Source organism: Vulpes vulpes, chromosome 15, assembly GCF_048418805.1.
Source record: "Vulpes vulpes isolate BD-2025 chromosome 15, VulVul3, whole genome shotgun sequence".
In the NCBI taxonomy this organism is placed as follows: Eukaryota; Metazoa; Chordata; class Mammalia; order Carnivora; family Canidae; genus Vulpes; species Vulpes vulpes.
The window spans coordinates 41,740,532-41,764,556 of record NC_132794.1 but is presented as its reverse complement, the minus strand read 5'-3'; the positions used below and the strand labels follow the sequence as shown (position 1 = coordinate 41,764,556).

The following is a 24,025-nucleotide window of genomic DNA, read 5'->3' as shown; positions in this document are numbered from 1 at the left end:
GTTGGCTGAGCCCCCACGACCAAGATTCAGAATGTTTGACTTCTAAATCTCTAACATACACTCCACTCCGATCATTAGAAATGAGACCCATTTGGCCAGGGTTCATCCTGGTCACCTTGTGTGGGAATCATTCTGCGGTTAAGCTGAAGAAGTTGGGCCTCTGATGCTGAAACTCCTCAGCTGTTCAAAACCTCTGCAATTTACTTTCACTTTCATTTTACGAGAAACAACAAAAAAATCTGACTCTTGGAAGAGACCAAGGCATCCATCTCAATGTGTGAAATGTGACCAGGAGCACAGAGGGCAGGCTCAGAGTTTTCTGGCATTGGTTCAGCTCGGGTTTTTTTCTTTTTCTTTTCTTTCCTTAAAATTTTTATTTATTCGCTCATGAGTCACAGAGAGAGAGGGAGAGACACAGGCAGAGGGAAAAGAAAGCTCCCTGCAGGGAGCCTGATGTGGGACTCGATCCTAGGACCCTGGGATCATGCCCTGAGCTGAAGGCAGGTGCTCAACCGCTGAGCCACCCAGGTGCCCTGTTTCTCCCCCTAAAACTAAAATCCCAGCTTTAGCATAGGCCATAAGCTCACTGAATACACCCACCAGGATCAAGACCATCAAGCCCAAAAGATCTACAGGTTTGCCTCCACTTGAAGAGAGATATGGAGGCATACCTCATTTAATAACTACTTAGAATAATAAGTATGATATGAGTAGTCATTATCTCAGGTTACAGTGAGGGGATGGAGGCAAAGAGAGGAAGGACTTTGACCTAGGTTGCACAGCCCAAGCAGTGCATGGCTCAGCTGCCATTGAACTTCACATCTGGGTGACTGCTCGGGGAACCTTGAACTTGCTCTCTGATGTATAGCTGGTGGCCTTTGACTTCAGGTCCTCATGTCTTTGCTCAGAAGTCAGCTTCTCCGTGAGGACTATTCTGAACACTCCACTTAAAACTGAAGCCCTCCTCCCGCCCCTTCACCCTGCCCCTGCCAAAATTCATCTTCCTTACCCTCTCTATTGCGTAGTTTAATGTTTTGTTTCTAACATTGATTTTTAATGTAAGTATCACATGGCAAAGGTCTTTGGGGTTTCCTCATCAAACAATCCCAGATGCTCATACTATACTATTCAATAAAACTTTTTATAATGACAATCTTAAAAAAAAAAATCTGTGCTATATGGTAGCTACTAGCCATAAAAACAAAACTGAAAAGTGGCAAGTGCCACTAAAGGACTGAATTTTTAGTTTTATCTAATTGTATAAATTAAATGTAAACAGCCACGTGTGACTAATAGTTACCATCCTGAATCACATGGGCCTAAAATAAAACCAAGCATAAATACACTCCCAGTAAATATTTGTTAAATGAATGGATTTATAAATAAGTTAATAAGTAAAACATATTTTCCATATAATATATGGCCTACTTCCACTGACTGCAAGTTAAATTTTATATTTTTTCAATAGAATTATTAGCTGAAAAGAGTCTAGATTAAATTAAGAAAAGTTTGAAAATTCAGACATGACTGAAAGTACAAGCATAGATTTCTCAAATTATTGACTCCCTATTGTCATCAGTGACTTAAAACCTTCCAAAACATTTTTGGAAAACAGAATGATAGCAAACCAGCAGCACATAATGAATTCCCACATACAACAAAAAAAGAGAATGATTACTAGAGTCACTCAATACCTTTTTGACCTTGTTCTTTTTCTCATAAGTCTCTGACAGAGGCTTTTTCTTCTGCTGAGTTGTGTCTTTGGAGAATAAATACTCAAATTCACTAGTATCCTGAATATCAGGTTCTTCTAAGGAATCCCATAAGGTTGGTGTAGCATTTTGGCTTAAAAGAGAAAAATGACAAGGTAAACATTAACCTCAGAACAGAATATCATGTAATTTCTTATTCATTTTATAACTCACTTATATATACAATTATATAACTCACGAATATATATACAATATATATTTATTTATATTTCCTTCTAGCAAAGCTTGATGAAAAGCTTTTCATGTTACACTTTTTAATGTCAAAATATACTCTAGAACATCAAAGCCGACACCCATTTCCACAAACGAATGATCATCACATACAATCAAAGAGAGAGAGAGATCTAGAGAGATCATGTGGGACCAGAAACCCTGGGATTCACAGGATTGAGGCCATGTAAGCTGTTCCTCCCTCAGTCTGTGGCGTTTCTTTCCATCATGGGTGAAAATGAGCATCATATAAATGCTGAAAAGATAACCAATTCTGAGATATTAATGGGATAATTCTTTTAAAAAATTCTTAAAAAGAATAAAATTCTTCACCTTCGACTAAGGTAAAGATTTACTCTCTCTTAGGACTCTTTCTAGTATTTCTAAAAATGGTTTTTAGGATTAGCTCAGGTTAACTTAGGGCAGGACCCATACTTTGTGAATAGACTGAGCTCATTTAAAAATACTTGATTTAATAATACTTTTCCCCAACAACAGTTATATTCAACAATGAAAATGAACCAAAAAACTTCATTGTACCAGGCCCACAGAGATTTCAACTAATGCAGCCATGGGGAGGCTGTATTTTTTGTTTCTGTTTTTTGTTTTTGTCTTAAAAAAACAAGGGTACCCTAGTTTTGAAACAAAGAAAGAGAAGATATGGAGAATCGGGTACAAAAGAACAGCCTCTGAGACCACACTTGGAAGGGTTTCCTTCAGAACACATTTTCCCCCAAGTGTCTGCTTTCTTATCTTATTTTTAAACCCACAGACAGAATACCCGTAGACAGAAAAAAATAATGTTTCATTCACACATGTATTGTTTTGTAAATATATGTATATATTATGATCCATAATGTCTATAAGTAACTACCCCTTGTTTTAATATGTTTTTCTCTGTCACTGAAAACTAAAAGAACTACTATTATACGGAGCAGCCCACAAAATTTTTTGATGCTAAAAGGTGATTTTCTTTTTTTTTTTTTTTTAAGATTTTATTTATTTATTCATGAGAGACAGAGAGGCAGAGACATAGGCAGAGGGAGAAGCAGGATCCCTGTGGGAAGTCTGATGTGGGATTTGATTCCAAGACTCTAGGATCACACCCTAAGCTAAAGACAGATGCTCAACCACTGAGTCACCCAGGCATCCCTAAAAGGTAATTTTCACATTCAGCACTGTTGGGAAGATGGACTTCTCGGATTTCTGTGTTCACCTTTTGCTATATGGCTGCCTTTCCCATGAAATAGGGACATTTTGGCGTGTTCAGATTCACTTCTCTCCACTTTTTTAAATAATATAATAATTGAGCCATTTAAGAGTATATGTGTGACATGTATAACACAGGACAGTATAATGAATACCTATAAAATCATCACCCAAGATCTAGAAGACTTCCAATGAAGTACATGCAACCATGTGTTCCTGCCCCAGCCACCCACCTCTACCACTCACTTAACTTCCATTTGAGATGCAAACATCATTAATGTTAAGTGCTTATCTCAGCAGCACTTAGAAAAGGGGCTCTTGATGACAGAAAAGATGGCAGGGAATTCTGAAGCATGCAGGCTGTTAAGGGTTGCTGGTCTGCCCCTCATGAAGGTTCTGGAAAGCTGAGGAGAGGGTATATAGAGGGAGGTGGTGTGATGCATAAGGGAGATTCGATTGTTCAGACCCATCCATCCCCCACCCTCCAACCCTGCACCTGTACTGCTTGGCCTCAGCTCCAAGGACTCTAAGCTCACATTAGTAGGGCTAGTGCTACAACCCACTCCTATTCTAGAGTAAGTAGGCTTTGGCAGGTTGAGCCCTTCCTTCATCACCGTGTATTACATCTAATAACGAATAAAAGAATTTTGGAATACTACTTCTCAGTGAGTTGGGGACAGCTAGCATTTGGTGGGGTGGTACCAAAGACTCAATCACTATAGACCATCTAATCTATTATAATGGCCAACTCCTCTCTCATGACTGAATGTTGAAATCTAGCTCACAAGAAAAGGAAGGTAGAAGAAGAAGGAAGGAAGAAAGACTAGAGGGGAGAAATGGTGGGAGAAGGAGGGAGAAGTGGAAGAAAGAGGAAAGATAAAGGAAAAATAGATATTAGGAAGTCAAAAAAGTAGATAGGCGAGGATTTCTTTTTCTTTAAATAATTCTTCCCTATTCTAGAAGCCAGAAAATAGAAATCAAAGAATGCAAAGGAGAAGTTAAAAATCAGCTCATGTCAGTAGTGAAAAGCCATCTAATTGGATGAGAGGCAGTGCATACATAATAGAGAAAAATCATATTTTACTCCTGGCTCCCCAGAAGACCAAGTACAAAATTTATCATGCATATATTATATACAAAGAGCTCACCTTTCTGGTTGTACAAAACACTAAAAGCCCATTTCCTCTCTTTTTGATAAATACACCTCAAATAATTTTAGTTTTGTACATAAATCAATACTATACAGAACCTCTACAGCCTTTTTGTGTAAAAGAAGTATCCATGCTCTGAGGGTACAAAACAATCTTGAGGGACCCACGATAGGAGAGGCTAAATGGCTAAATGTGTGGAGCAGCAGGCAGTGGCCACGTTGCAGTCTTCGTGTGGGGAAGTCAGTACATTCATCTCCTTTTCATTTCGCTCAAAGCTGAACTTATAGTGAAACTAGTAAGAGCTTGAGTATGTCATTGTTTACTTTCTCAAAATGGCCAATGACATAAAGTGGGAAAAACATAATGATTTTCTCCAGCTTGACTCTGTTCCTTCTTGGCCAGTGGGCAAAGGGCCCGTATCTCCCAGCAGTTCTGTTCTACCACTGCTCTGGTGGAGGATGTTGGCTGCTGCTGAAGTCTTTAGGGGAATGGAGTGGGGGCAGGCTAGTAAGACATAGGTGTGGAACACTTACACGTGCTGTCAGGACATACCACCCGAGGGCACACAGGTGGGACTCATCACCCTGGAATGCTGGTACATTAATTCAAGAGCATTAATAAGGGAATACAGCTCCAAATAAATATTCTGGGAAACTATTTCTTAGGAAATGTCAACGGAGTCTTGAACGGGACAAAAAGGAATACTAGTATTGCAGCTAATCATTAGGAGCTATTTCAAGATCTTTTCTCTCTCTCTTTTAAACCATTCATTTGGGAAATAACAAAGTATCAGCATTTTTTTTTTAAAGTATCAGGATTTTCCACACATAAACCCTTGGTCCTTATTTCATGGCTAGAGGAAAGAGGCCAATATGAAGCACATAATCAACGAAGTTCATCATATGCTTAGTTTGAAGGTAATCCTCACTCCTCCTATAGTGGTTTCCAGTTGCTTTATAATTGTACATTTCATGTTATTTTTCATATCCTGTCTTCCACATACAAAATGTTAATATAAATTGAAAGATTCACCACCACACGTTGATTTGAGGAAGAAGCTAAAAAATTTACTTTTAAAAATGTGTTCCCTATTTGCTGTTCTTCGCAAACAAATGGACTTCAAATCTAGAGATTGTGAAGAAGCAACCCAACATCTCTCTCATTGTCCTCTTGACAGACTGAAATGAGGCAGAAGAAATTAGATTCAAAGATATTTGAATGGAAATTTCCAACCAACCTATCTTGCTGCCTTACAGACTCAGCTTAACAAGCTCTACAAATGTTAGGTGTGCTATATCAGCACTTTCTCTGAAGGGCAACAAGGCATAAGATGTGAGGGCATGTAGGGGAATGAGAGTTCAAGCAGAGATTTTTCTATTGTTTGACTCAATTCTGACCTAAAGAGCTAACGATTCAGCTATGCCTGGCTCTTCTAATAAAACCCGAAAAATGACACATACCTGTTAAATGTCCAGATCATAATGTTGAGGATTCCATCTAAAGACAAGACAGATATTCTAAAAATCTTCAGTGAACCTAAGTATAGGTTCAGGCTCAATGTCTTTATGATTACTTGCTAGCTGTAGGGATGTTGGAGAAGGCTCTAACCTAGATCACCGCTCTTCTCTAATAAGAGTCTGTAAAATGGAACCTTTATCTTACAGAAGGATCTGACATTGCAGACACTGTTTCTTCCAGCAAGAGTCTGTAATAAATACAGACAAGACCTGGTAGAGGCACACATTCTCCCCCTAAACATTCGAACCTTGTTTATCCAAGGTATTCACTGTACTGCATCTGAGAATGAATGCTACAGTACACAGATATCCAACTGGTAAGAATAAAATGTCACTTGTGCAAAATCCTGGGAATTCACAATCTGAGAAGGGGCCAGAGGACTTAGGCTTACCTTTTATCACTTATTTGTATTCTAGTCCAGTACAAAGGCTTCATGGGGCAGCTTGGCTCAATGGCTGGCTTCCGAGGACACTGGCTAGAAGGGCCAACTCCGAAGAAAAGTCCAGGAGGAGGTGGGGGTGCAAGTCCTGGAGGTGTGGGAGCAGGTGGAGGCCCCCCACTGTTGGGCAGAGTAGAGGAATTAGGAAGCGGTGGTGGAGGAGGAGGCAGAGGAGGCCCAGCACTTGGCGGCAGTGGAAGGGGTGGAGGGGGTGGCGGTCCAGCACTCACAGGTGGTGCTGGAGGTACTGGTAGCAAAGGTTCAAGTCCAGGGGGGAGGGGAGGGGGGGGAGGGGGAGGGATGACTGCTGGTAAGGGTGGTGCAGGAGGGGGAGGTGATGTCTTTTGCTGACTTGGTGAAATGCATTCCACAGCCTGAAGTGGTACATGGATGTCTTTGTTGTCATTTGGGGGAGAAAGCTGACTTAAAGAGGAGATATTCAGCTTTTTGGGTATTATCTGGTTATTTCTGATTGTCTTGCCTTCACCTTCACAGGGTTTGAGAAAAGTCTCTCTGTCTGTCTGGATGCACACATTTCTGTAGGTCTTTGGAGGATGATCATCGTCAGTGGAGATACACGCATCTCTCATCTCTTCACATCCTCCTCGCCATCGGTGTTCTAACTCCTGTTTGAGATTTTCAATGGTTTCTTCTAGTCTTGCTGTAACCACGGCATGCTCCCCTCGGATATGAAATGCCTGAAGTTCAAACTGAGCCTGTAGAGACAGCAGTGAGGAAGAAAGCAAAAGAATTTATAAAAAAAAAAACAAATATCAGAAATAAAAACTTCAAAGCCATCCCTGGGCCACCATAGCAGAGCCCACATCAACACAGGGAAAGACAGAGATACTCTTTATAGGATTTAACAGGCTATAAATTTCACTTTATGAATTTGCTGGGGAATAATTACCATAGATTAAGGCTTAAAGCAAAACTGCCCCCCTAAGAACTTGCACCCAGTTTTAATATCAAATGCAAAACAAAGTGTTCATAACAATAGGCACATGCTTGAATATATCTTTCACTACTTTTGGTTTGGAAAAAGAAAAAAAATGGAGATACTTCTGGCTATCCTCATAGTCTCCTTACCTCTTCTATTGGGTTTCTGGGCCAACACAGCAGAAACAAAAGGTGTGAGAAGAAGCTATCACACGTGGATTTTCTAGAGGTTTCCACATCACAGCTGTTTCTGATCAGTATTTGGGTCTACTTCATAATCTTTCATAATATGGTAATAAATAAGCAATACAAATGCACAGAAAATGGCAACATTAAGGTTTGCTATTTTTCTCTTCCACATACCCAGTATTTTAAACTATATTTTAAGACATTGACCTTTTTCTTATCTCAATTTTTTATTTGAATTCTAATTAGTTAACATATAGTGTAATATTGGTTTCCGGACTAGAACTTCATGATTCCTCGCTTACATAAAACCTCCAGCACTCATCACAACAAGTGCCCTCCTTGATACTCATCACCCATTCAGTTCATTCCCTGCCTACCTCCCTCCATCAACCCTCAGTACCCTCAGTTTGTTCTTCATAGAGTCTCTTATGGTTTGCTTTTCTTTTTTTCCCCTTCCTCTATGTTCATCTGTTTTGTTTTTTAGATTCCACATATAAGGGAAATCATATGGTATTTGTCTTTCCCTGACTGACTTATTTCACTCAGCATAACACCCTCTAGCTCCATCCATGCCATTGTAAATGGCAAGATTTCATTCTTTCTGACGGTGGAGCAATATTCTATGTGTGTATACACACACACGCACACATGCACACACACACACACACCACTTCTTCCTTATCCACTCATCAGTCAGTGGCCATTTGGGCTCTTTCTATAATTTGGCTATTGTTAATAATGTTCTTTTATAAACATCAGGGCACATGTGTCCCTTCAAATCAGTATTTTTGTGTCCTTTGGGTAAATATCTAGTAGTATGATTCCCAGGTCATAGGGTAGTTCTATTTTTAACTTTTTGAGGAACCTCCAAATTTTCTCCAGAGTGGCTACACCAGTTTGCATTCCCATCAACCGTGTAAAAACATCCCCCTTTCTCTGCATCCTTGCCAATATTTGTTTTCCGTGTTAATTTTAGCCATTCTGACAGGTGTGAGATGGTATCTCATTGTGGTTTTGTTTTGTATTTGTTTTGTATTTCCCTGACGGCAAGTGATGTTGAGCATGTGTCTATTGGCTATCTGGATGTCTTCTTTGGAAGAATGTCTGCATATCTTCAGCCCATTTCTTAATTGGATTATTTATTTCCTGAGTGTTTGATAAGTTTTTTATAGATTTTGGATACTAACCCTTTATCAGATACATCATTTGCAAATATCTTCTACCATTTCATAGGTTGTCTTTTAGTCTTATTCATGGTTTCCATTGCTGTGCAGAAGCCTTTTTTCTTGATGAAGTTCCAATAGTTCATTTTGCTTTTGTTTCCCTTGGGTCCAGAGACATGACTAGTAAGAAATTGCTATGGCTGAGGTCAAAGAGGTTGCCTGCCTGTGTTTTCCTCTAGGATTTTGATGAATTTCTGTCTCACGTTTAGGTCTTTCATCCATTTTGGATTTTTTTTATCTGTATGGTGTAAAAAAGTGGTCCAGTTTTCCCATCACCATTTGTTAAAGAGACTTTTTTTCCATTGGGTAGTCTTTCCTACTTTGTCAAACATTAGTTGACCATAAAGTTGTGGGTCCATTTATGGGTTTTCTATTCTGTTCCAATGATCTATGTGTCTGTTTTTTGTGCCAGTTTCATACTATCTTGATGCCTACAGCTTTGTAACAGAGCTTGAAGTCTAGAATTGTGATGCCTCCCAGCTTTGCTTTTCAGGATTGCTTTGGCTATTCAGGGCTTTTGTGGTTCCATACAAATTTTAACGTTGTTTGTTCTAGCTCTGTGAAAAATGCGGGTGATATTTTGTTAGGGATCGCATTCAATGTGTAGATTACTTTGGGTAGTATAGACATTTTAACAATATATGTTCTTGCAATCCATGAGCATGGAATGTTTTCCATGTCTTTGTGTCCTCTTCAATTTCTTTTATTAGTGTTGTGTAGTTTTCAGAGTATAGATCTTTTACCTCTTTGGTTAGGTTTACTTCTAGATATCTTAAAATTTTTGGTGCAGTTGTAAATGGAAAGGACATTCACCTTTTTAACACCTATCTTTTCAGGTATTTCAACGCCTTGAGAGTCTATGGTTTTACACTTATTAGCACAGAGCTGACATGCTCTCGATCATTAACTAGTCTGTTTCCTCGGCTTCAAAGCCTTTAGCCTACTATGATTAAATGGGAAGCAATCAAATTTATGGTGTTATTAGGGTTTCTAGAATCCAGTTTCATGGTAATTAAAAATTCCTGATGACCTTATTTAATTTCTGCCTTTCTCATCAGATTATACATTCTATGAGATACAATCAGGGAGGCTACCTGCCTTCACCTCTGTATCCTAGCAGCTAGCATGACAAGTACATAATACTGAAGAGATGGATAGATAAAAACCACTGCAACAGTTCTATCCAGTCATTGTCCTATGGGCCTTCCTGATGGCTAACCAAACTCTTCACTATAATTTCAGCCCACAAATGTCTAGAACGCCAAAGTGTATACAAGAGCGTATATTCCTTTTTGCGTAGGAAAGGTAGAGAATATTTGTAATGACCTCATCAGAGAAGGTAAAGACATGTGAAAATTCTCCACATTAAGACAAATTTTTATACTAATTTTATACTATAGAAATCTGTATTTATACTAGTCTTTTCCCCTTATGAACCAACTCCCAAATAACTGTGGTCAGAAGAGCCAGAGTCAAGGTTTTTCTAAAGTTGATTTTTTTTCATCTGTGAACAGAGATGATGTGTTCATCTGATGCAACTCTGAAAAAACAGGAGAAATCTAGACACCATCTATTTCTTGTACAGCAAGTTAGGCACCTGAGCTCTAGATTCATACTTCCTGGTTTGCAGCCCAGATACAGGGAACTTTGTGTCTTCAAGCCTGAGTTTCCCCAAGTGTAAAGTGAAGATGATCGTGTGCCATCTCAAGGGTTTTTAAAAAGGTATATGACATCTGAATAAATGTTACTATCAGGTACTGTTGCTAATGCTAATAGAAGAAAAGACTAACAGATTTTCAATGATTCTTTCACATTTCCAAATAATGCCACCTTTGTGGAATGATGGGCACAAGACCAGGAAAAGCTTTGTCAAGTCTGGATAAACAACACATTTCAAATATAAAAGTTTGCCCAGTCTTTCCAGAGTTCAACTACCAAGTGCCTGGAAGTAATTTCAAACTTCATTCAACTATGTGATCAAGATTATCGGTGTTTCAATGACCTGCCCATCGCCATCTGTTCCCCACTCCCCTGCCCACCTCTATCTACAGCCTGCCTTGATGACCACAGAATCCCTCACCAACGTGTCAGTTTCATTACAGTGACTGATTCTTTTCTGCCACAAACTAACTCTTGCCTGTTGTTCCCAACTAACCTTCTTCCAAGAAATTTGAGTCAAATAGCAATGATAAACTAATAACTTTCTTCAATTTTCAATTTCTTAATATGAAAAAGTTGCAAAGACACGTTCCACCGAGAAACATTCCTTCAATCACATGACTGACCTGTATCTACAGCAAACACCTTGGTCCTGCCCCACCCCCTCTCAACCAATGGTCTTCTGAAGCCACTGGAGCTGATATAGGGACCTATACACTGTTTTGGTGACTATAGCGCACTTGCTTAGTTCAGTGGGGTAGAGCGCAAATCAGGCAGGTTATTTGACCTCTCTGGACCCCCATTAGTACCATGGGGATACTAACAGATTCCACCTCGCAAGACAGCTGAGAAGTAAATGAGTCGATAAACGTAAAACAGTATATAAAGGAGTATTTGGAACACAGTAGGTGCCACATAAGTTTGCTATCATTATTACTGTTTCTTTGCTGCCTGACAGATCCCAGAGGCCAGTGGCCACACCATCTTGCTTTCAGTTCTCCGCAGGCTCCTCACACCATGTTCTATCCATCTAAAGCAAAAATAGGGCAGCCCCGGTGGCACAGTGGTTTAGTGATGCCTGCAGCCCAGGGCGTGATCCTGGAGACCCGGGATTGAGTCCCACATCAGGCTCCCTGTGTGGAGCCTGTTTCTCCCTCTGCCTGTGTCTCTGCCTCTCTGTGTCTCTATGAATAAATAAATAAGATCTTTTAAAAAATAAAGATACCTCTTTTTTTTGAAGGGGTAATGGGGATGGGCAGAGGGAGAGGGAGAATCATCAAGCAGACTCCCCGCTGAGCAAGAGCCCCACACGGGGCTTGATCTCAGGACCCTAAAATCATGACCTGAGCTGAAATCAAGAGTCAGATGCTTAACCGACTGAGCCACCTAGGCACCCCTAAAGATATCTTCTTTAATCCGTTCTATCTGTTGCCCTTTCTTTCTCATTGTCTCTTCTTCACAGCGGAATTTTTGGTGAAAAAAGCATACAACTCTTGCTTCATCTATTTTCTCATCCATTCCCCTTTAATCCAATTACAATTGGCTTCTGCCTCCTGTCCCTCACCCCCAACTCTTTGAAATCCTGTGATTTGAGTCTTACATTTGGTCAGCACTTTGCAGTTATCTTGTCCTCTAGGCTGTATTGTTAGAGTTGACTATTGTCCGTGCCTTGAGATTTTCCCTGCTTCCCTGAACCCTATATACTTTCTCTACCCACCCCCACTTTCCTCCCATTCCTCAGCTCTCTCCAGTCAGTCTGGAGACTCCTCTCTCTCCATTCATCCCTTAAATGTTGTTCCCCAGGCATCTGGCTTGCCATTTTACCCTTATCACACAATCTTTCTAGACCGTCTTGCATGCTTATATGGTAAGCAATAATTACTTACTAGACAATATTACTTCCAAAGTGGTACATTAAACTCATAATTCCAACTATTCTCTTGACAGGTCTACCTGCACCTCAAATTCAACATGTCTGAACTCATCATGAACTCATCATTGCCAAACCTCAATTTGTTCCTCCTCTGAAATTCCTTCTTGCAGTTAATAGCATCATCATCTTCCCAGTCCTCACATTCAGAAACCTGGATGTCCTACTGGATTTCTTGTTTTCTCTCTCTCATTCCCATCATATGGTTTATCAACCAACCTCATTGATTTCTCTGATTCATTCCCTTCCTTTCATCCCAACTGCCTCAACTTTTCACTGGGTCCTCTTTCTCTGGACAAAGGAAAGAGCCACCTAACTAATCTTCCTGACCACAGTTTAGCCATACTGGTTCCAGGAGAATTTTTTTTAATAAGTAAAGATTTTTATTCCTTAATATCTCCTTAATAATTGGCCATTGGGATGCCTGGGTGGCTCAGCGGTTGAGCATTTGCCTTCGGCCCAGGGTGTGATCCTGGAGTCCCGGGATCGAGTCCCATGTCCGGCTCCCTGCAGGGAGCCTGCATCTCCCTCTGCATCTCTCATGAGGAAATAAATAAATTAAATATTTAAAAAAAATAATAATTGGCCATTACTTACAGACTGACACCAAAACTTCTTAGCCTGGACCTAATGAAGTCTCCTCTGATCTATTTTCTGTCAACTTTCTTCACTTTTGGCTCCTACCTCTTCCCCAGATATGCCCTAGACACCATTCTTGCATAGCATCTTGCCTCTCCCAGGACCATGTTCTTTCATGCATCTGGGCCCTTGCAAACACCGTTTTCTCTCAACTCCCCTCCTCACCCACAGACCCAAAGTAAGGGGGACAGATCACTAAGCATAGATTTCATGAGGGGCTTCCTCACAATCTGTATCCACTGATATGAAGAATTCCCAAATAAGAAAGAATACCGAGTTCCATGTACTCCATTCCAATATGTTGGGATTATAATAAGAAAGCCTCTGACCACTTAAATTCAAATGGCCCAAACAGACAACTTATCTTTGCCCTTCCCAGTTCACAACCCCTTCTGATATTGTCTTGATTGTGGCTCAGGAGGACAGCATGGCAGAGTAATTCAAAATGATTAAAGTGGGAGGTACTTCATTCACTCTGCATCTGTCCACATCCTAGAAAAATTATTTCAAGTTGTACCTAGCTATAATAATGAAGCATCTCAAGTCCACACATACTATGTGAATTGAGGCTTTGGCAAAGCTAGTTTTTAACCCTGTTTTCCACTCGACTTCTTGTTAAGCGCCCCTTTGCACATCCACTTTGCACATGGAAACCTCTCCTTTACCTAGAGCCACAGCTAGAAGGACTGCTAGTGATTTGGTGAATCACTGAGTAGAACTTTTTGTCAGGTAATCATGTACTCCTTCCTGGACAATGTTTGCCTAAAGTCATAGGAGTACTTATGAAATGTCAAGCCTTATTTCCTTACAGTCAAAGCTACAGATGATGTTGGGTCAAGAGAACATAATCCTTTTGAATCCTGGTGACTCTCCTTTCAGTCTCCTTTACTTTCATATTGAACATGATGCTCATACACAGGAGACAAGATAGTTATGAACCTTCCATTTATTCCTAGTTAAATGATCTTTGGATCATATGAAGCACTAGGAGTTTCCTCTCCCTGCCCCGTCCCTGTCACAAATTTGTTCTTTCTACATTCATCCCAATATATCATTTGAAAGGAGACAGGTGCTAACGTTTGACACCTTTCCAGGATTCCTCGGTTTTATTTACCAGATGCCATCCATGTTTTATTCACCTTCTTCTACTCATAACTTGAATTGCTTCTACTGCCTCCATTTTTAATTGTACCCTCTTCCCACTTGCAATAGCCTAGTAATCTATATCTGTCTCCTTCTAAGAAAGATTCAAATTCACAATCCTTATGAGAACAACCCCAATTAAACCATTATGTTTTCATTTTCCTTTTCTTTACTGGCTTTACTTATATCTATTTAATGTCATGCTTCTCAGCCTGCTCCCCCTTAGAAACACCTAGAGAGCTCTGTAAAAGATACTGATGAGCAGGACCATCCTCAGAGATCTGAGATGGTATCCTTGCACTGATATCCTTAAAGCTTGCCAAGGGATTCCAAAGAGGATACAGAGTTGAAATCAATAGCAACTGTCCTTCATCGTCACTCTGCTCCAAGCACAGCCGAGACAGCATGATGCTACAATATCAGTGCATTCCTTTTAGCAATGACTTACCTGTGGGTCATTTCAGAACTGCCAAACAAAGACGTGCTATTTGAAAAAGCCCCTTCCCGATTCTGATATGTCCCTCTAAGGGGACTACCCCTTCATTACCTATATTGAAAATAGTTATTCTTGACAGCAGGTAAGTCTACATTCTTTCCAAAATACCTCATGGCTCTTTAAAACATGGCCTCTGCTAACTTTTCCAGATATTTCCCTATACTTTCCCCGTGCCACGCCGTTACAGAATCAAGCATACATTCAAATCTCACATTTTTATGCTTTTGCACATGCTATTTGCACTACTTAAAAACACCTTTTCTCTCCATTTTCACCTAGCAAAATCCCCAAAGGAAAATTCAGTCAAGTTCAGCTGAATCTTCTGGCTTAAATTTTTCTTGACTTCTCTTGACAAAAGTTTTTCTTTGACTTTGTCGCCAAAGAACTTGCTAGGTTCACATAACATTATATCATTTATGCTTATCTTCTTTGTAAATCTAAAAGCTCCAGGCAGTTGGGGACCATGCCTTATTCATGTTTGAACATTGCACATTGCTTGGCTAGTTAGTGATCCATAAATGCTTATGGAATTGAATTATTTCCTTAGTTTTAAATATTCAGATTTCTTTGTGCCTCTGTATTTACCCACACAACTAGACTTGCAGCTTCAGAAAAATTTTAAAACAGAATCACATGTAGTACTTCCTCTTTGACGGTCCCAAGCACAACATAAGCTATGAGATTTCATAGTCGTATTGCCTACAAATTTCAAATAAAAGATCCAGGGTTGTTTTTTTCTTTTTTAGGGTGTGGGTATTTCTAAAAGTTGACATTCATTTTAATTTTACAACTCAAAATACGGTAGATTAGTGTACTTTCCACAATAGTCTTAAAGGCTGATCCCAGAAGTATAATAAACTATCCAGTAGAACTGAACCACATTTGTGATTTTAATCTGATTAGGGACTGGACTCTAGGTAACTCCCCCAGCCTCCTCAGGGGCTGGTCCTTCCTTCCCCTTACCAAATCCTCATTATTTTTTAATATCCTTCACATTACCAACTACTCAGAGATATCATTGAAAGAACACACTGTACTGAAACCCAAGCAACAGAAGGAGTCTTTTGCTTCTCTGGTCCCCACAAACAAGTCTGTCAAAAAGAACGTGGAAAAGTGCCTGCTAATGAAAGACATCATGATGGTGCCAAACAATGTGGAAAAATCATCTGTTAGGATTCTGTTGTTATGAACAATCTCTCCCAGTGGTGCTGCCAGGGCCAGTAAAAAATCAGGTTATCTACTATACAACTAGAGTAAGTCAGCCTTTTCCAGGGACTCTCCCAAATTCTACATTCTAGGCTGGGGAAAGTTAGAATATTCCCAGGGACTGCACAGAAGCACAACTGAAGCTTCACCACTTCGGAGAAGTAGAGTCTGAGCAGCCAGAAGGAAAGAAAACAGGGCCCAAGAGCATCAAGTGCCTCAAAGGGATGGAATTGGGGCCTTACAGAGTGCTCAGGTGAGGTGAGAAGACAGTGACTGTATGGCTTTGGATGTGCGCATCCTGGCTTTTCTATTTTGTTTTTGAAGGCTGCACAATGGCAGTTAGGGTGCCTGACAAGTGTCTCATGACACTTATTACTATAAAAACCAGTCTCTATTAACAACAACAACAAAAAAATGGCATCGGGCTTGACAAAATTCCCAAAAGCTAACAAAAGCTGGTTTTAATTAACTATTATCAATAATTTTTTTTGGTTCTTATCAGAAATAAATCACATCATGTTATAACTAAGAGGCCATCTCAAGGACACTCAAAAACATGAGGCACAACTGATACATCAACGTAATTAGAACTTGCTAGGAGGAATAAATAAAGAAACTGGGCAGGAAAAGGAGTAAAGAGCAATCAAAAGATAAAATGGCACTTAAGTTGACTTGGGAGTAAAACCCATTCTATGCAAAGCTGTAGAATACAAAGTTAAATTGTGCATGTAAAAATGGTGCTATCTCCAGTAATCATCTACCATGCTGCTGCTCAGTCAAGATAGTGAGAGAAAAGAAACCAACATAAAGTAAGTGTGCTAGACGCCATGCCAGATGCCTTAATTTAATCCTTGCAACTCTGCAAGGCAGACAGTCTGGGGGATGTGTTAACCTCTATAAGACCCCATATCTGGAAAATGGTGACAAAGAAACTTAAATCTGGTTGATACTAAATTCACACTTCTTCCACTTTACCATTTTGAATGGACAGAAGCTAAAATAATAGTATTTCATAATAATGTTTAAAACTGAAAAACAGCTAACACACAATGTTCGTTTCAGGTATACAACCCAGTAATTTAACTACACTATATGTTCTACTGTGCTCACCACAGATGTTTAGCTACCACCTGTCACCATACAATGCTTATTACAATACCATTGACTATATTCTCTATCCTGTTCCTTTCATCCTTCTGACTTCTTTATTCCATTACCAGAAGCCTATACCTCCCACTCCCCTTCACCCATTTCATCCATCCCCCCCCAAACCCTTCCCATCTGGTAACCATAAGTTTGTTCTCTGTACTTATAGGTCTGTTTGGTTTTTGTTTTTTTAGATTAGACATATAAGTATCACTACATAGTATGTGTCTTTCTCTGACTTTTTTCACTTGGCATAATACCCTCTAGGTCTATCCATGTTGTCACAAATATCAAGGTCCAGTTATCTTTTAATGACTCAGTAATAGTCCATTGTGTATATGTACCATGTCTTCTTTTTTCTAAGATTTATTTATTTATTCATGAGAGACAGAGACAGGGGCAGAGAGAGCAGCAGGCTCTTTGCAGGAGTCCCATGCAGAACTCAATCCCAGATCCTGGGATCATGACCTGAGCCAAAGGCAGACGCTCAACTGCTGAGCCATCCAGGTGTCCCTGTACCACGTCTTCTTTATCCATTCATCTATTGATGGATACTTGGGTCGCTTCCATATCTCATTTAAATAATGTTGCAATAAACAGAGGAGCATATATATCTTTTTAAATTAGTGTTTTCTCTTATATTACTATTTTTATTTTCCTATACTGGTTGTACCAATTTACATCCCTGCCATCAATGCACAGGGTTTCTTTTTGTCCACATCCTCACCAACACTTGTTGTTTCTTGTCTTTTTGATTCTAGTCATTCTGAGTGGTGTGAGGTGATAGCTCATTATTGTTTTGATTTGCATCTCCCCGATGTTGATCAACTTTTCATCTGTCTGTTGGCTAATTGCATGTCTTCTTTGGGAAAATGTCTATTCAGGTCCTCTGCCCATTTTTAAGTCAGATTATTTGAGGGTTTTTGGTGTTGAGTTGTATAAGTTCTTTATATATTTTTTATATTAACCCTTATTTTATACATCATTTGCAAATATCTTCTCTCATTCAGCGTGTTGCCTTTTCTTTTTATTGACAGTTTCCTTCACCATGCAGAAGATTTTAATTTTAGAGTAGTCCCAATAATGTAGTTTTGCTTTTGGTCCCCTTGCCTGAGGAGTCATATCTAGAAAAGTGTTGCTAAGGCCAATGTCCAAGACATTATTGTCTATGTTTTCTTTAAGAAGCTTTATAGTTTCACTGTCTTACATTAGATCTTTAATTCATTTTTAGTTTTTTTTTTTTGTATTTGGTATAAGAAACTGGTCCATGATAATTATTGAGTAACAACATTACATACTACCTATGGCTTACAATGCATTTGTATTACATTAATGTTTATAATTATGGCAATGACCTCTGACAAGGCTGGTACTGTAACCGTTTTCCAGTTGAAGAAGGGTATAGAGACAGTAAGTAAACTGCCAATGAGATAAACTCAAATTCAGACCTTTTCGCTTTAGCTTTTTTCACCTTATCCCAGATCCTCAGTTATTAATAATCCTTCCCATTTAAAATTCTCAAATTGGAATGCCAACACAAAATAGAGATTTTTTTTTGACAAAAGATGCTTTTTCAAAAATATTTAAAATATTTGCCCTCTATTCTTCTGGAAAAGAATTGGAGTCACTGAGTAAATAATAGATCTGAAGTTTTTTGGTTCCTAGGAAAGAGGAGAAGAAAGCACTGGCTGAGGGTCAAAAGATCTGGATTCTACTCCTGGTTATCTCAGTCATTAGCTACTTGTACTTCCAATTTTTTTTTACTTCCTGTCATCCTCATTTTATTAATATCTAAAATGAGAGATATAAAATACTTAGTAAGTTTTCCTTTAGTTCTAAAATGCTAATAATTTTCACACCCAATATTTTATCTCTTTCCCTCAAAACTTCCTAGAATAAAGCATGAGAAAGTCTTAAAGCACAATATTATCTAAGCCATATAGGGTCCCAACTCTCATTATTAATGCAAATGTACACATGAGGTCAAACAGACTCATTCAGGTGCTCTGAAAACACACTAGTGGCTCAATTTGCTGTTTCGATGAGGTCATGCTTTATTTTTGCAATCTTAGGTTACTATGAGGATTCAGGAATATACTTCAAAAATAAACAAATATAACCATGGATCATCATCCAAGGAAATAGTGGGGAAGGAAAACAAAAAAAGTTTTGAAATCTGAACTGAGGTTCCTACCTGGGAAACAAAACAAAGCAAAACTTAATTGTACCCAGAGTGCTTTTGTGGAATAAAAGAAAAAAAAAATCATTACTCACAGGGGATTCTGGTAACATTTTATTTCTAACTTATTAACATCACAAAATGTAGGGTAAGTCACAGAATGGATATACCTTGGGATATCCACGAAAATGATTTTCAGACTTCATTTTCACAAAAATTAATTCTAAATTTAATGAGCAAACCCAAGACTGCACATTTTTGGGCAACGAGCCAACACACTAACTCCTCTATTAAGAGAGAGGACTTGGAATTTTATGTTGTATTATTATCACCACTGGAACTACAGCCAGTCCAATAAGGTATGTACAACCCATTGAAAAGTACACGTGAGCTTAGAAGCAACAGATGGCAAATACTGATCCTCAATGTGGCGACAAACTGAGGTTCCTCAAGTAGTTATAGCAATTACTTTACTGTTTCCTTCTCAACTCATGAACTGTCTATGAAGGGACACCATTTAATGGCCAATGTCAACCTGTCCCATAGTATCATTTTGGAAACTATAAAGTGGATTCCTCAATTATGTTTGCCACACCTACTACCCAACCTTATATATATATTTTTTCCTTGAAGTGAGAAGTGATAGTAGGTCACTTAAATAGTGTTACCAAATGGGAGCAAGTGAGGAAGGGCTAGCTGTTGAGTTCTGTCTGGTACTAAAGGTAAAGGTGACACTTATGCATAAACTCTGGGATTAACGATTAAAAAAAAGTTTCCACGTCTTTTCCAAAGCATAGTTCTCTGATAGCAAGGAAGAGATCAGGACATGATTGTGACAAATATCTACTTATGGACTTAAACTTCATAGTGGTAATATATGAACCAGACAGACTGTATCTCACTTTTACCAAAGTCTGACTACCATCTAATGTTCAAATAAGCTTTAATGAGCATCTATAATGCATCAGATCTTGTGAAAAAAGTCAGAGAAATGACATTAAGAAACAATCCATGCTTTGAGACATTCTGGCTGAGAAGAAATATTTGTGAGTTATTCCCAATTTTTAAGACAGCTGAGCTGTATGGATTTTACATTATTATTATTGACACATAACATTTTCCTTGAGAACTAAAAAAAACCAAGGACCATAGTTGATTTGTCCAGCAAAGATATCCCAGGTTATTCATGTTGCTTTTACTACACAAGAACAGGCCACTCCGGGCCTAAAAACTTAAAACTAACCTCTCGGAATATATTTTCAATGAGTAAGCTGGAGGATTTGGCTCCCTACCTTAACATTTTGAATAAATGACCAATGATGTGTGCCTAGGCCACAACCACCTTCTCCTTGCCACTTCGAGTCTTCCTAGGGATTAGTCACTTGATAAATCTGCCATTGAATGGATTTAAAATTATAGGCTAATCGACAAGGAAAACAAACAAGAGGGTTTACATGTTTTTCATTAAGATCTGGGCTCTGGCCTAGGATATGTCCTCTAAGGAAGCTAGGAAGGGAAAGGTCTTAAATTTCCAAAAATTGCTCACCCCAGCCAAAAGGCACACTCATTATACAAGATATAAATTGAGATGCCAGAAAAGGGCTCACAAAATTAGGGATAGTCTTCGTTCTCTAAGTAACAGACCCAAGGAGAAATATTTTCTACTATAATTGGAGAGACTGGGTCAGGTAATGGAAAAAACACTAAAATAGCGGTCAGAGTGCCTGGATTTAGTTCAGCATAAGATTGCTGTAGAACCTCAAATTCCCATCTTATCTCTGGCTATTGTCTTCATCTGTAAAATAAGCAGGTTAGAAAAAGATCAGAAGGCTTACAAACCAGGTATCTTGGGATCCATGGAGGTATCTAAGCAGTTCTGCAAACACTTAGTTATAATGCTATTTTAAAAGGATATTTAACCTAAGAACAAGATTAGCCTTTAAGAAAGACATAAAGTTATATGAAAAAAAATATACCCATTTCAATACTAATGGCTTTGTTTACGTTTTTCCGGCAATCTGGAATACAAAGTTTTCCCTGACATATTTCAGGATCTATTTGGATGTTTTGAAGACAAATTTCATTGATTAGGAAAGTTGTAACTCTACACTGGTCTCTCTTTTAAAATTCAAGCTTGCACTTATACATGCAGGTATATCGCTACGGCAGAGTTAACATATTTAATTAAGCAGAGCCAAGGCTCAGGTTCATCAGCTCTGTGCAGGCTCCTACATTGGCAAACCAGTCTGTTGTTTGATGACAAGCAAAAGAATGAGCAGAAAAACAGGCGATTTATTTTCATAATTGATGCTTTTAGACAGAGTGATGTGCATGATTAAAAATAACTGCAGCCATTTTTAATTGTCACTAATTCAACTGTAAAAATCCCCTGCAATTCATATTTCAATCTTAGGTATTGTTTTAACTGAATATAACCTTAGGATTCTAAGGGAAATTTTTTAAATTGCTCCCATTTTTAACTATATATTTTATAAAATGTGATTTTTTTCTGATTTTATTTTAGTAAAATAAAAAAAGTAATTGGATGCTATGGTTAATATAAGACTCAAAACTTAAAACTCCTAAATTCAAATTTGTGTTTATCAAAAAAGCATCTTCATGAAAACATGTAAGAGTACCTTTATGATCCTGGATTAGGCAGAGTTTTTGTTTTTTTTTTTTAATTGAAGTATAATTAACATGCAGTGTTATATTAGTTTCATACGTATATTACAGAAATTCAACAATTCTATACATTACTCAGTGCTTGACATAGTAAATGTACTCTTAACGAGGTCTTAAATATGCCATCAAAAGCAAAATCCACCAAAAAAATTGGTAAATTGGAATTTTTCAAAAGTCCAATTTTTGCAAGGCAGTGTTAAAATAAAACACAAGCCTCAGACTGGGAGAAAATTATCTGCAAATTATGTATCTGACAAAGACTTGTACCCAGAACGTAAAAAAACTTTCAAAACAAAAATTAAATTAAGGAGGACACATGATGAGATCGGCACTGGGTGTTATACTATATACTGGCAAATTGAATTTAAATAAAATTTTAAAAGAAATTTAAAAAAATAACCTCCTCCTTCCAGGATGGAAGGATTCAAACAGATTCAAATAGCACATGAAAGAAGATACATGGATAACATTTATGCACACAAAAAAGATGCTCAACATCCCTTATCTCAACCACAATGAGATACCACTACATATTTATTGAAAGGAAGGGAGAGAGAGGAAGTAAAACTGACGTATCTGACAATATCATGGACTAGTGAGGATATGAAGCAACTAGAACTCTCCTAGGTGACCAATGGGAATGTAAAATGGCACCCCCACTTTAGAAAACAATTCCCCTGTTCCTTATAAAGCTAAATACACACTTTTTCCATGTTATCCAACAATACCACTTCTAAGTATTTGCCCAAGCGAAATGAGACATCTTAAAATGAAAATCCATATACATGTTTTTAGCAGCTTTATTAATAGTCACTCATGATTATTCTTGTGGGTCAACTTGACTGGGCCACTGGATGCCCAGTAATTTGGCCAAACATTTTTCAAACTGTTCTTTGAGGGTGTTTTTAGATGAGATTAACATTTGAATCAATCAGTAGACTAAGTAAAGCAGACTGAGTAAAGCAGGTTGCTTTCCCTAATGGGGATGGTACTCACCATCCATTCAAGTTTAAGGCCTGAATAGAACAAACTCCTCCTAACTTCCTTTGAACTGAGACATTAGCCTCTTCCTGCCTTGGAATGGAATCATCAACACTGGCTCTTCCTTGGATCCCAACCTGTTGGTCTTCAGGCTGAAGTATGGCATCCATTCTCCTGGTCTCCAGCATGTCAACTCACCTTGGAGATATTGGGACTTGTCAGGTTCCATAACTGCATGAGTCATTCCTGAAAATAAATCTTTCTCTCTATACACATATACACTCAATTATTTTATTTTAGTTTATTATTTTATTGATTTTCTTGTGGAGAACGCTAGCACTTTGCCAAAATTGGAAGCCACCCAAATGTTCTTCAACAGGGAAAGGATAAACAAATGGTACATGCACAAAGTAAAACCTACTCAGAAATAAAAAGGAATGGAATACTCTTAGGTCCAACAATATGGATGAACCTCAAAAGTGTTAAGAAAAGAAGCTGGGGGATGCCTGGGTGGCTCAGTGGTTAAGCATCTGCCTTCAGCCCAGGGTGTAATCCTGGAGTCCCGGATGGAGTTCCGCATTGGGCTCCCTGCATGAAGCCTGCTTCTCTCTCTGCCTATGTCTCTGCCTCTCTTCTCTCTCTCTGTCTCTCATGAATAAATTTAAAAAATCTTAAAAAAAAAAAAAGGAAAGAAGCTGGACTCAAAAGGCCACATACTATATGACTCCATTCATATCAAAATCTGGGAAAGTCAAGGCTATAGGGACAGAAAAAGCAGAAATGGTTGCCAAGGGCTTGAGGTCAGGAGAGAGGATGTCTTCCAAGGCACACAGAAAAATTTTCTGTGGTGATGGAATGTTCTATGTCTTCATTGTGGTTATGGTAACATGACTGCATGGTTTTGTCAAAACTTATACACTATAAAGGGTGATTTTTAGTGTGTTTAAAAGAATCTCAAATTTAAAAAGCATCTTATAGATTGACATTATAATAATATGTACACATTTGTATAAATTTAAAACTGTAAAATAAATACATACTAATAAAATGCCACTTATCAGTTGGACTTCCAAGCAACTTTGTTGTGTTTGAGAAGACATTACTACAGACACAGAGTAAAATGAGTCCCAAAAACATCTAAAGAAGTCCCTAGAACAAAGGTCTAGCTTCCCTAACATAACAGTTTAACCTTTCTCATCAATGCTATAGCATTTTCACACCTGTGGCCCAGGTTCTGGAACTTTCTCTGTCTAGGTCAGGGCTCAGATGGGGTTAGTGGTGACCATCTAAGACAGTACCACTACATTCAGC

The 24,025-nt window shown here is 38.6% G+C and overlaps 1 protein-coding gene across 7 annotated transcripts in view; it reads right to left on the bottom strand.

The window, feature by feature from the left end:
- The window catches only part of FMN1 (formin 1), a 420,196-nt gene that overhangs the window by 183,291 nt on the left and 212,880 nt on the right, over positions 1-24,025 (bottom strand). For all 7 annotated transcript variants that reach the window (XM_072738177.1, XM_072738178.1, XM_072738176.1 and 4 more), the window contains 2 exons: positions 6,252-7,015; positions 1,695-1,845 (listed from right to left, as the gene is read on the bottom strand). In XM_072738177.1, the coding sequence (XP_072594278.1) occupies positions 1,695-1,845; positions 6,252-7,015 (915 nt within the window). The remainder of the gene's footprint in view (positions 1-1,694; positions 1,846-6,251; positions 7,016-24,025) is intronic.